This window comes from Diorhabda sublineata, chromosome 5 (genome assembly GCF_026230105.1).
Source record: "Diorhabda sublineata isolate icDioSubl1.1 chromosome 5, icDioSubl1.1, whole genome shotgun sequence".
In the NCBI taxonomy this organism is placed as follows: Eukaryota; Metazoa; Arthropoda; class Insecta; order Coleoptera; family Chrysomelidae; genus Diorhabda; species Diorhabda sublineata.
In genome coordinates this window covers 36743871-36758857 of record NC_079478.1, presented here as the reverse complement: position 1 = coordinate 36758857, position 14987 = coordinate 36743871, and the positions used below count along the sequence as shown (strand labels likewise).

The 14987-nt window shown below is 30.6% G+C and overlaps 1 protein-coding gene across 1 annotated transcript in view; it reads right to left on the bottom strand.

Moving 5' to 3' along the window:
- The window catches only part of LOC130444242 (ATP-binding cassette sub-family C member 4-like), a 55354-nt gene that overhangs the window by 1118 nt on the left and 39249 nt on the right, over nucleotides 1–14987 (bottom strand). The window contains exons 9-15 of the mRNA XM_056779306.1: nucleotides 5562–6017; nucleotides 5345–5494; nucleotides 3325–3591; nucleotides 2895–3230; nucleotides 2169–2319; nucleotides 1502–1732; nucleotides 1144–1442 (exon numbers count right to left, since the gene is read on the bottom strand). Of these exons, the coding sequence (XP_056635284.1) occupies nucleotides 1144–1442; nucleotides 1502–1732; nucleotides 2169–2319; nucleotides 2895–3230; nucleotides 3325–3591; nucleotides 5345–5494; nucleotides 5562–6017 (1890 nt within the window). The remainder of the gene's footprint in view (nucleotides 1–1143; nucleotides 1443–1501; nucleotides 1733–2168; nucleotides 2320–2894; nucleotides 3231–3324; nucleotides 3592–5344; nucleotides 5495–5561; nucleotides 6018–14987) is intronic.

Below are 14987 nucleotides of genomic sequence, written 5' to 3'. Positions count from 1 at the left end.
TATTTTTACTACATTTTGATCTGTTTTCATTATTATCTAAATATTTCTCAATTTATTAATAGTAGAAATATTTTTATTTACTTGACGTCACTTTTGATGCACACTGTATATCAATAGATGTATTATAATTATGAAAAATGATAATTATATTCATTTTTAATTTATAATTTGAAAGTAATATTATATAATACTATCAAAAACTTTCTTAAGAATTCATTCCAATAAACCATTTTATTTACTAATCTTCCGAATAACGTTTATGGCCTTTTACAGTATAAGACATTTGAATACTTAACTACCAAAATAAATTTTCAAACTTTCTCAAATATTAAATTATAATCAGTAAAATCACAAAATTATAATTACATAATCTGTAAAATCACATTTTACGAGTAAATTTACAATCATCTACTAGTGTATGAATCATAAAATTTCTCATTTATATGCTGAATAACCTCTACGGCTGAGGCCCGTCTAATCGCAAAAAGAAGAATCATCGTTGTGTCAACGCTCGGTTTTGTTTTATGTGGGAGGTCGTTGAATTGTTTTTTTATTTTATTTGGACGTATTTTATCAAAAAACTGTTTATTTAACGAAGTAATTCTGCATTTTGTATTATAAGAATTACCTATTTGTTTCACCGGAAATCGTAGTAAAGATTCTTTTTGATATTAAAATTGTTTATATACCGCCAATAACAATTTTGAGGTTAGCATAATTACAATAAAACAAAAATATTCATCTACTACTAAATGAAAATAAGAAAAACAAACTTAATTTAGTTAATATTAGTTATTTAATCGTGAATAATAATGATAAAACTAATTAAACAGTGATAAATAGTAAAAAAAAATGAAATTAGTGAATGTTTATAGGAAGGTATGTAAAACATGTTAAGAAGTGATTTAATTATGAAAACTTTATCCTGATGATAATGTAATTTAGTGTAAATAATAAGGATAATTATAGTTTAAAGGATTACTTATTGGTAAGTACACCTCATTATAATAATTTAGATACGATTAATGATATATGATGGAAAATTTTATCGATTATGAGGGTTTAACAGCATAAATTAACAATTATTTGACTTGATATTATTAAAAATATATCTGGAATCATAAAAAATAAATTATTATTTACCTTCTCATTTGGATTTATCGATAAATCGAGATTCTTTAGTGTTAGAGGCCCGTTTTCAATGTATCTCAATCCCATATTTTTGAATCGGATATGCCCTTTTTTCGGCCAAGATTTTTCGGGTTTTTTTGGAACGACTGGTTGTTTTTCTGCGGGTAAAGCTTTGTATTCCAACACCCTTTCGACGCTCATCAATTGATTAGTGACTTCTGCCGATTGTCGTATACCCCATTGAACCATTCCTGTGAGGGCGGTAGCCTGAGTTATCGCCAAACCGATTTCGCCTCCTTTGAGATTCAAAGCTGTGCAAAAAGAAACGATGTTTTCCATCGACTAAAATATTTTTCATATAATAATTTACCTTCTCCGAAACAAAGTAAGGAAAATGTGATTGTTGTTATAAAGAAGAAGCACAATACGTCGAGGTAGAAGCCGAAAGCTGAACTGGCGGCTATGTACATGAACCAGGCGCTAGTATGGGAATCTTGGTGTTTGTCAAATTCCTCCATTAGAATTTTCTGAGCGCCAAAAGATCTAATTGTAGTAAGACCTTGTAAAGTCGCGTTCAAATGAGTAAAAACTGGACTCCTCACTGAAAAATATGACAATTTTTGGACAGTTGAAAAGTTAGGTTAGATTAGATCAAACAACGTTAGTTTCGATTAGGTTAGGTTAGATCAAGAAATATCAGGTTTTGTTATTCTGATTAAGGTGTAGATAGTTAATTTGCATGGGGAACCATAGTTTTCGGAAAAAATGGGGAGGATTTGATCAGACGAATCCATATATTGCACTAACTCGTATGGAAAAGCTATGAGCGATTAGTCCCCCCCCCTTTTCGTGGGTTGGATTACGTCGAATGAAAAATTTCTTCATTTTTTTTTTTGAAGTTTCGAAATTGTTTAACCTAATTCCTTTTAAAAACCTGTGGGATAATCTCAAAATAAGGACGAGCGAGGTTAGGTTAGATTCGGTCGAATTATGAATCGAAATTATTAGTAATTTGCAGATTATAGTAAAAATCTTACTTATCCCCTCAAGTCTCTTGATATTTTTCGAAGACTTCAAATATACGTGTCTCATGGTTAAGAAGAAGAACGCCAATATAAACACGAATATCAAAAAATATGGATTCACAATGGCGACTAATATTAGTGAACCGCACATCATGAGGATTATCTGTCAAACAAAAAAAAAACAACGAAATAATTCATAAACGAACCGGCAACGTGGTTGAAGAATTAAATTTAATATTGTTTTTTATCTTATAAATACAATTTAAAAAAAAAATCTGGCAACTGCGTAAATTATTGTAACGATAGGTTTTTACCGCTCGCTTTTGTGACCGTCTAATTTTAAGACCGATAAAATCCGATCATCACCGAAGTTATTCTTTAGACGATAAATGAAACATGAAAATAACGATTCTATGATTAATATTTCGAAAAAAAAAACAATAATTGTTTAAATCGAGTTATTTTAGAAAGATATTAAATATTCAGTCATCCATTAATTATTAAATATACTGTTTATTATTATATATAATAGTCACGTTATGCGTCATCAATGACGATAAACAAAACAATCGGGAGTCGAGTAGACATGATGGAAAATACATTCATATTTGCTACGTTGCCACGTTTAATTTTAAATCGGTAATTTTAGAAAATATAGTTTCTAAACGAAATTTTTTTTATTAAAAAACATATTAATTGATTATTTTTAATAAATTTGTAAATAAAAACGAGACTCACTTGTCCGGCGTCTAATATAGCTTTCGGTAGCCATTCATCTATAGCACCAATGTCTTTAGAAAATCTATTAAGTATCCTCCCGCTGGGATTCGTATCGAAAAATCTCATTGGTGCGGCAATTACGCTATTGAACATCATATCGTGTAAATTCTGCGAACTCCACATCGCCAATTTATAAAAAAGCATCGATCTGCTGATCGCTACCAAAAATAGAACCGCCAACCCCGCGGCGAATACATCGACGCAAGTCATAGTACTCCACTCTGTATGTTTGATAACGACATCTTCGGTTACATTTAAAAACGAAGTACCGTTTCGAGATTCTTCTATATTTACCTTGGAACAACAAGCGGATTTAAATTAAAAATTGCGTTGTGCTGAAGAGGCGCGGTGATATGAAAACCGGTTTCGGTAATAGATGATTACTCACCCATTTGCTGACGAAAAAATCCACGGAACTGGCCACGACTTGGGATAGAACGTAAAGAAAAAGCACGAAACAAACGAAGGGTGTGTTACCGCCGCGGATTAGGTAATTCCAAAACAGCGAACCTTTTATTTTGCCTTTGGACGATTCTTCTTGGAGATCTTTCATTCGTATCTCGGGTTCGTCGTCTTCTGATTCGTTACCTTCTTGGAGGAGAGCTTCTGGTATGCTCAGTTCGCTGACTCCGCTCGCTAAAGAAGATTGGCGACTCTGGGGAGACGTGAGTAGATTTTATCATCAATTTATAGGTTAGTTGTGGAAAGGTAGGGAGAAAATAGAAGTGCCCCCTCGGAAACTAGGTTATATATATATATATATATATATATATATATATATATATATATATATATATATATATATATATATAGATATATTTATAAATCGGAAATGTGAATGATTTGTAAATTTTTCGATGGAAAAATAGGAAAAAGAGCGTCAGAAAACGCTTCTAACTACATTTCTCGTACGAAAAAATGACTTGTTTCTACAAAAAGTGAGATGTTCGAAAAGAAATTCAAATTTGTTCAAGTGCCTTGTGGAAAAAATTTCCATTTTAAGTGGGAAATAACATTAGAAATAAAATTTTTACTCGAAAAACTGTAATTTATAGACAAAATCGTACAATAATTCCAAAAAAATCAGTAAAAGTTCAAAAATTTCCAACTAAAAATGTCAATTAATTTTCAAACAACCTGTATATAACCTAGTATCGAAATTTTGTTGTCGTTTTTGTAACTTTTGACATCAGTTTAGTAGGAAATGAAATTTTTTTCGAAATTCTACGCCCAAATTGAAAGATTTCAGTATTTTAACGTAAAATAGTATACAGGGGGTGTATCGAAAGACATTTGTCGAATTGTACAAATTGAAATATCGAAAATAATTTCAAACTCGTAATATTAACAGGAAAAACTATAATTAATAAACAAAATCGTACAAAAACTACAAAAAAATCAGTAAAAGTTCAAAAATTTCCAACTAAGATTGACAATTAGTTTTTAAACAACCTGTATATAACCTAGTATCGAAATTTCGTTGACGTTTTTGTAACTTCTGACATCAGTTTAGTAGGAAAAGAAGTTTTTTTCGAAATTCTACGCCCAAATTGAAAGATTTCAGTATTTTAACGTAACATAGTATACAGGGGGTGTATCGAAAGACATTTGTCGAATTGTACAAATTGAAATATCGAAAATAATTTCAAACTTGTAATATTAACTTTAAAAACTAAAATTTATTTAAAAAAATTATACAAAAACGATGAATAATTGAAAAAAGTTCAAAATTTTCCAACTAAAAATGTCAATTAATTTTCAAACAACCTGTATATAACCTAGTATCGAAATTTTGTTGACGTTTTCATAATTTTAGACAACAGTTTAGTAGAAAAGGGAATTTTTTTCGAAATTCTAGGCCCGAATTGAAAGATTTCAGTATGTTAACGTAACATAGTATACAGGAGGTGACCAAAAATAATAATACTTTCGCTTTCGGAAATTTACACTAAGTTGTAGCTGTTTTCACAAAACCAATCTATTAAAACGGTGTTTTTATCTATTTATATCAAATTAGAGAGGTTTCAAACATTCTGGATATGTATAAAGTGTATATAAACGAGTCCTTAAACAACTGTGATAGTACATAATCTGATATAATCACGAAAACATCGTGCTAGACAAATAGACGGTGTATTTAAATAAATTAGTTTACTAAAATTTAGTGATAAGTGTTAAGTAACAAGTTTTAGTGCATATTTTAGTGAATAGTGACTATTTCAATGTATTTAGTGTTTAAATTAAGCGAATCAGATACATAATTTTGTATAAATTCAGCCCACAATAAAAAAACAGTTTAAATAAATAAATTTTCAACCGCACGCCCCTATTAATCTCCCCACCTCGACGTTTACATCGTTTTGTCGATGTGGGGGGTAGTTTTTCCATATTAATTCCCCCATACTCACCTTAATAGATTTTTTTCGCGTAATTTTCGACGTTTCGGCCTGTTTCTGTCTTTCCTCTTCAGTCGATTCCGGTTCTGACGTCAATAATTTAGCGTACAAATTATCGCTGGATGATAATTCTTTGAAAGATCCTTCGTTTTCTATAACACCCTGTAAATTAACCCTCGTGAAATCGCATTTTTTTTTTTTTTTTCGTTTTTTATATACCGGTACGTACGTTATTTAATATAATGATGTGATCGGCGTTTTTCAAATGGTGAACTTGATGCGTAACTAAAATTCTCGTTTTGTTGGCCAAAAATCCGTTGATGCATTTATCGTACAAATGTTTGGAGACGTGGATATCGACGGCCGATAACGGATCGTCCAACAGATAAATGGCGGCGTCTCTATACAGGGCGCGCGCCAAATTGATCCGAGCTTTCTGGCCGCCGCTCAACGAGGCGCCTCGTTCTCCTACGATAGTCAAATCGCCGTGTTCGAATTGTTTGAAATCCTTTTCCAACGTGCACGATTTTACGACTTCGTTGTATTTTTTTTTATCGAAATCGCTTCCGAATGTGATATTTTGACGTATGGTCGCCGCGAACACCCACGGTTCTTGGGAAGCGTACGAAATTGTGCCGTTCACTTCGATAGAACCGTGAACGACTTCGAGTTCTCCTAGAATAGTCTGGAAAAGAAGATACGGATGCAATTACGTTTTTCGTGGTACAATCTGTATATAAATATAAGAAAAAACGAAAATATTCCGTTTCGAATAATTATTAACATCCGGTATGTACTACAAACTTCATTTAAATCATTTACGACTCAAATTACCATCATTGATCGATAATATACAGAGTGAGCTCGAAAAAAACACTAATTCGAGTTATAAATCGGTATTTTATCCCCTTGGATCGTTTTTCGTGGTACAATCTGTATATAAATATACGAAAAAACGAAAATATACAGAGTGAGCTCGAAAAAAACACTAATTCTTGTTATAAATCGGTATTTTATCTCCTTGGATGGTTTTTCGTGGTACAATCTGTATATAAATATACGAAAAAACGAAAATATACAGAGTGAGCTCGAAAAAAACAGTAATTCGAGTTATAAATCGGTATTTTATCTCCTTGAATCGTTTTTCGTGATACAATCTGTATATAAATATACGAAAAAACGAAAATATACAGAGTGAGCTCGAAAAAAACACTAATTCGAGTTATAAATCGGTATTTTATCCCCTTGGATCGTTTTTCGTGGTACAATCTGTATATAAATATACGAAAAAACGAAAATATACAGAGTGAGCTCGAAAAAAACACTAATTCTTGTTATAAATCGGTATTTTATCTCCTTGGATCGTTTTTCGTGGTACAATCTGTATATAAATATACGAAAAAACGAAAATATACAGAGTGAGCTCGAAAAAAACAGTAATTCGAGTTATAAATCGGTATTTTATCTCCTTGAATCGTTTTTCGTGATACAATCTGTATATAAATATACGAAAAAACGAAAATATACAGAGTGAGCTCGAAAAAAACACTAATTCGAGTTATAAATCGGTATTTTATCCCCTTGGATCGTTTTTCGTGGTACAATCTGTATATAAATATACGAAAAAACGAAAATATACAGAGTGAGCTCGAAAAAAACACTAATTCGAGTTATAAATCGGTATTTTATCTCCTTGAATCGTTTTTCGTGATACAATCTGTATATAAATATACGAAAAAACGAAAATATACAGAGTGAGCTCGAAAAAAACACTAATTCGAGTTATAAATCGGTATTTTATCCCCTTGGATCGTTTTTCGTGGTACAATCTGTATATAAATATACGAAAAAACGAAAATATACAGAGTGAGCTCGAAAAAAACACTAATTCGAGTTATAAATCGGTATTTTATCCCCTTGGATCGTTTTTCGTGTACAATCTGTATATAAATATACGAAAAAACGAAAATATACAGAGTGAGCTCGAAAAAAACACTAATTCGAGTTATAAATCGGTATTTTATCTCCTTGGATCGTTTTTTGTGATACAATCTGTATATAAATATACGAAAAAACGAAAATATACAGAGTGAGCTCGAAAAAAACACTAATTCGAGTTATAAATCGGTATTTTATCCCCTTGGATCGTTTTTCGTGGTACAATCTGTATATAAATATACGAAAAAAACGAAAATATACAGAGTGAGCTCGAAAAAAACACTAATTCGAGTTATAAATCGGTATTTTATCTCCTTGGATCGTTTTTCGTGATACAATCTGTATATAAATATACGAAAAAACGAAAATATACAGCGTGAGCTCGAAGAAAACACTAATTCGAGTTATAAATCGGTATTTTATCCCCTTGGATCGTTTTTCGTGATACAATCTGTATATAAATATACGAAAAAACGAAAATATACAGAGTGAGCTCGAAAAAAAACACTAATTCGAGTTATAAATCGGTATTTTATCCCCTTGGATCGTTTTTCGTGATACAATCTGTATATAAATATACGAAAAAACGAAAATATACAGAGTGAGCTCGAAAAAAACACTAATTCGAGTTATAAATCGGTATTTTATCCCCTTGGATCGTTTTTCGTGATACAATCTGTATATAAATATACGAAAAAACGAAAATATACAGAGTGAGCTCGAAAAAAACACTAATTCGAGTTATAAATCGGTATTTTATCCCCTTGGATCGTTTTTCGTGATACAATCTGTATATAAATATACGAAAAAACGAAAATATACAGAGTGAGCTCGAAAAAAACACTAATTCGAGTTATAAATCGGTATTTTATCCCCTTGGATCGTTTTTCGTGGTACAATCTGTATATAAATATATGTAAAAAACGAAAATATACTGAGTGAGCTCGAAAAAAACACTAATTCGAGTTATAAATCGGTATTTTATCTCCTTGGATCGTTTTTTGTGATACAATCTGTATATAAATATACGAAAAAAACGAAAATATACAGAGTGAGCTCGAAAAAAACACTAATTCGAGTTATAAATCGGTATTTTATCTCCTTGGATGGTTTTTCGTGGTACAATCTGTATATAAATATACGAAAAAACGAAAATATACAGAGTGAGCTCGAAAAAAACACTAATTCGAGTTATAAATCGGTATTTTATCCCCTTGGATCGTTTTTCGTGGTACAATCTGTATATAAATATATGTAAAAAACGAAAATATACTGAGTGAGCTCGAAAAAAAACACTAATTCGAGTTATAAATCGGTATTTTATCTCCTTGGATGGTTTTTCGTGGTACAATCTGTATATAAATATATGTAAAAAACGAAAATATACTGAGTGAGCTCGAAAAAAACACTAATTCGAGTTATAAATCGGTATTTTATCTCCTTGGATGGTTTTTCGTGCTACAATCTGTATATAAATATACGAAAAAACGAAAATATACAGAGTGAGCTCGAAAAAAAACACTAATTCGAGTTATAAATCGGTATTTTATCTCCTTGGATGGTTTTTCGTGGTACAATCTGTATATAAATATACGAAAAAACGAAAATATACAGAGTGAGCTCGAAAAAAACACTAATTCGAGTTATAAATCGGTATTTTATCCCCTTGGATCGTTTTTCGTGGTACAATCTGTATATAAATATATGTAAAAAACGAAAATATACTGAGTGAGCTCGAAAAAAACACTAATTCGAGTTATAAATCGGTATTTTATCTCCTTGGATGGTTTTTCGTGGTACAATCTGTATATAAATATATGTAAAAAACGAAAATATACAGAGTGAGCTCGAAAAAAAACACTAATTCGAGTTATAAATCGGTATTTTATCTCCTTGGATGGTTTTTCGTGGTACAATCTGTATATAAATATATGTAAAAAACGAAAATATACTGAGTGAGCTCGAAAAAAACACTAATTCGAGTTATAAATCGGTATTTTATCTCCTTGGATCGTTTTTTGTGATACAATCTGTATATAAATATACGAAAAAAACGAAAATATACAGAGTGAGCTCGAAAAAAACACTAATTCGAGTTATAAATCGGTATTTTATCCCCTTGGATCGTTTTTCGTGAAATCTGTATATAAATATACGAAAAAACGAAAATATACAGAGTGAGCTCGAAAAAAACACTAATTCGAGTTATAAATCGGTATTTTATCCCCTTGGATCGTTTTTCGTGGTACAATCTGTATATAAATATACGAAAAAACGAAAATATACAGAGTGAGCTCGAAAAAAACACTAATTCGAGTTATAAATCGGTATTTTATCCCCTTGGATCGTTTTTCGTGGTACAATCTGTATATAAATATACGAAAAAACGAAAATATACAGAGTGAGCTCGAAAAAAACACTAATTCGAGTTATAAATCGGTATTTTATCCCCTTGGATCGTTTTTCGTGGTATAATCTGTATATAAATATATGTAAAAAACGAAAATATACTGAGTGAGCTCGAAAAAAACACTAATTCGAGTTATAAATCGGTATTTCATCTCCTTGGATGGTTTTTCGTGGTACAATCTGTATATAAATATATGTAAAAAACGAAAATATACTGAGTGAGCTCGAAAAAAACACTAATTCGAGTTATAAATCGGTATTTTATCTCCTTGGATGGTTTTTCGTGGTACAATCTGTATATAAATATACGAAAAAACGAAAATATACAGAGTGAGCTCGAAAAAAACACTAATTCGAGTTATAAATCGGTATTTTATCTCCTTGGATGGTTTTTCGTGGTACAATCTGTATATAAATATATGTAAAAAACGAAAATATACTGAGTGAGCTCGAAAAAAACACTAATTCGAGTTATAAATCGGTATTTTATCTCCTTGGATGGTTTTTCGTGGTACAATCTGTATATAAATATACGAAAAAACGAAAATATACAGAGTGAGCTCGAAAAAAACACTAATTCGAGTTATAAATCGGTATTTTATCCCCTTGGATCGTTTTTCGTGATACAATCTGTATATAAATATACGAAAAAACGAAAATATACAGAGTGAGCTCGAAAAAAAACACTAATTCGAGTTATAAATCGGTATTTTATCTCCTTGGATCGTTTTTTGTGATACAATCTGTATATAAATATACGAAAAAACGAAAATATACAGAGTGAGCTCGAAAAAAACACTAATTCGAGTTATAAATCGGTATTTTATCTCCTTGGATGGTTTTTCGTGGTACAATCTGTATATAAATATACGAAAAAACGAAAATATACAGAGTGAGCTCGAAAAAAACACTAATTCGAGTTATAAATCGGTATTTTATCCCCTTGGATCGTTTTTCGTGGTACAATCTGTATATAAATATATGTAAAAAACGAAAATATACTGAGTGAGCTCGAAAAAAGCACTAATTCGAGTTATAAATCGGTATTTTATCTCCTTGGATGGTTTTTCGTGGTACAATCTGTATATAAATATATGTAAAAAACGAAAATATACTGAGTGAGCTCGAAAAAAACACTAATTCGAGTTATAAATCGGTATTTTATCTCCTTGGATGGTTTTTCGTGGTACAATCTGTATATAAATATACGAAAAAACGAAAATATACAGAGTGAGCTCGAAAAAAACACTAATTCGAGTTATAAATCGGTATTTTATCTCCTTGGATGGTTTTTCGTGGTACAATCTGTATATAAATATACGAAAAAACGAAAATATACAGAGTGAGCTCGAAAAAAACACTAATTCGAGTTATAAATCGGTATTTTATCCCCTTGGATCGTTTTTCGTGGTATAATCTGTATATAAATATATGTAAAAAACGAAAATATACTGAGTGAGCTCGAAAAAAACACTAATTCGAGTTATAAATCGGTATTTTATCTCCTTGGATGGTTTTTCGTGGTACAATCTGTATATAAATATATGTAAAAAACGAAAATATACTGAGTGAGCTCGAAAAAAACACTAATTCGAGTTATAAATCGGTATTTTATCTCCTTGGATGGTTTTTCGTGGTACAATCTGTATATAAATATACGAAAAAACGAAAATATACAGAGTGAGCTCGAAAAAAACACTAATTCGAGTTATAAATCGGTATTTTATCCCCTTGGATCGTTTTTCGTGGTACAATCTGTATATAAATATATGTAAAAAACGAAAATATACTGAGTGAGCTCGAAAAAAACACTAATTCGAGTTATAAATCGGTATTTTATCCCCTTGGATCGTTTTTCGTGATACAATCTGTATATAAATATACGAAAATATACAGAGTGAGCTCGAAAAAAACACTAATTCGAGTTATAAATCGGTATTTTATCCCCTTGGATCGTTTTTCGTGGTATAATCTGTATATAAATATATGTAAAAAACGAAAATATACTGAGTGAGCTCGAAAAAAACACTAATTCGAGTTATAAATCGGTATTTTATCCCCTTGGATCGTTTTTCGTGGTACAAACTGTATATAAATATATGTAAAAAACGAAAATATACTGAGTGAGCTCGAAAAAAACACTAATTCGAGTTATAAATCGGTATTTTATCCCCTTGGATCGTTTTTCGTGGTATAATCTGTATATAAATATATGTAAAAAACGAAAATATACTGAGTGAGCTCGAAAAAAACACTAATTCGAGTTATAAATCGGTATTTTATCTCCTTGGATGGTTTTTCGTGGTACAATCTGTATATAAATATATGTAAAAAACGAAAATATACTGAGTGAGCTCGAAAAAAACACTAATTCGAGTTATAAATCGGTATTTTATCTCCTTGGATGGTTTTTCGTGGTACAATCTGTATATAAATATACGAAAAAACGAAAATATACAGAGTGAGCTCGAAAAAAACACTAATTCGAGTTATAAATCGGTATTTTATCCCCTTGGATCGTTTTTCGTGGTACAAACTGTATATAAATATATGTAAAAAACGAAAATATACTGAGTGAGCTCGAAAAAAACACTAATTCGAGTTATAAATCGGTATTTTATCCCCTTGGATCGTTTTTCGTGATACAATCTGTATATAAATATACGAAAATATACAGAGTGAGCTCGAAAAAAACACTAATTCGAGTTATAAATCGGTATTTTATCCCCTTGGATCGTTTTTCGTGATACAATCTGTATATAAATATACGAAAATATACAGAGTGAGCTCGAAAAAAACACTAATTCGAGTTATAAATCGGTATTTTATCCCCTTGGATCGTTTTTCGTGATACAATCTGTATATAAATATACGAAAATATACAGAGTGAGCTCGAAAAAAACACTAATTCGAGTTATAAATCGGTATTTTATCTCCTTGGATGGTTTTTCGTGGTACAATCTGTATATAAATATATGTAAAAAACGAAAATATACTGAGTGAGCTCGAAAAAAACACTAATTCGAGTTATAAATCGGTATTTTATCTCCTTGGATGGTTTTTCGTGGTACAATCTGTATATAAATATACGAAAAAACGAAAATATACAGAGTGAGCTCGAAAAAAACACTAATTCGAGTTATAAATCGGTATTTTATCTCCTTGGATGGTTTTTCGTGGTACAATCTGTATATAAATATATGTAAAAAACGAAAATATACTGAGTGAGCTCGAAAAAAACACTAATTCGAGTTATAAATCGGTATTTTATCTCCTTGGATGGTTTTTCGTGGTACAATCTGTATATAAATATACGAAAAAACGAAAATATACAGAGTGAGCTCGAAAAAAACACTAATTCGAGTTATAAATCGGTATTTTATCCCCTTGGATCGTTTTTCGTGGTACAAACTGTATATAAATATATGTAAAAAACGAAAATATACTGAGTGAGCTCGAAAAAAACACTAATTCGAGTTATAAATCGGTATTTTATCCCCTTGGATCGTTTTTCGTGATACAATCTGTATATAAATATACGAAAATATACAGAGTGAGCTCGAAAAAAACACTAATTCGAGTTATAAATCGGTATTTTATCCCCTTGGATCGTTTTTCGTGATACAATCTGTATATAAATATACGAAAATATACAGAGTGAGCTCGAAAAAAACACTAATTCGAGTTATAAATCGGTATTTTATCTCCTTGGATGGTTTTTCGTGGTACAATCTGTATATAAATATATGTAAAAAACGAAAATATACTGAGTGAGCTCGAAAAAAACACTAATTCGAGTTATAAATCGGTATTTTATCTCCTTGGATGGTTTTTCGTGGTACAATCTGTATATAAATATACGAAAAAACGAAAATATACAGAGTGAGCTCGAAAAAAACACTAATTCGAGTTATAAATCGGTATTTTATCCCCTTGGATCGTTTTTCGTGATACAATCTGTATATAAATATACGAAAATATACAGAGTGAGCTCGAAAAAAACACTAATTCGAGTTATAAATCGGTATTTTATCTCCTTGGATCGTTTTTTGTGATACAATCTGTATATAAATATACGAAAAAACGAAAATATACAGAGTGAGCTCGAAAAAAACACTAATTCGAGTTATAAATCGGTATTTTATCTCCTTGGATGGTTTTTCGTGGTACAATCTGTATATAAATATACGAAAAAAACGAAAATATACAGAGTGAGCTCGAAAAAAACACTAATTCGAGTTATAAATCGGTATTTTATCCCCTTGGATCGTTTTTCGTGGTACAATCTGTATATAAATATATGTAAAAAACGAAAATATACTGAGTGAGCTCGAAAAAAGCACTAATTCGAGTTATAAATCGGTATTTTATCTCCTTGGATGGTTTTTCGTGGTACAATCTGTATATAAATATATGTAAAAAACGAAAATATACTGAGTGAGCTCGAAAAAAACACTAATTCGAGTTATAAATCGGTATTTTATCTCCTTGGATGGTTTTTCGTGGTACAATCTGTATATAAATATACGAAAAAACGAAAATATACAGAGTGAGCTCGAAAAAAACACTAATTCGAGTTATAAATCGGTATTTTATCTCCTTGGATGGTTTTTCGTGGTACAATCTGTATATAAATATACGAAAAAACGAAAATATACAGAGTGAGCTCGAAAAAAACACTAATTCGAGTTATAAATCGGTATTTTATCCCCTTGGATCGTTTTTCGTGGTATAATCTGTATATAAATATATGTAAAAAACGAAAATATACTGAGTGAGCTCGAAAAAAACACTAATTCGAGTTATAAATCGGTATTTTATCTCCTTGGATGGTTTTTCGTGGTACAATCTGTATATAAATATATGTAAAAAACGAAAATATACTGAGTGAGCTCGAAAAAAACACTAATTCGAGTTATAAATCGGTATTTTATCTCCTTGGATGGTTTTTCGTGGTACAATCTGTATATAAATATACGAAAAAAACGAAAATATACAGAGTGAGCTCGAAAAAAACACTAATTCGAGTTATAAATCGGTATTTTATCCCCTTGGATCGTTTTTCGTGGTACAAACTGTATATAAATATATGTAAAAAACGAAAATATACTGAGTGAGCTCGAAAAAAACACTAATTCGAGTTATAAATCGGTATTTTATCCCCTTGGATCGTTTTTCGTGATACAATCTGTATATAAATATACGAAAATATACAGAGTGAGCTCGAAAAAAACACTAATTCGAGTTATAAATCGGTATTTTATCCCCTTGGATCGTTTTTCGTGGTATAATCTGTATATAAATATAT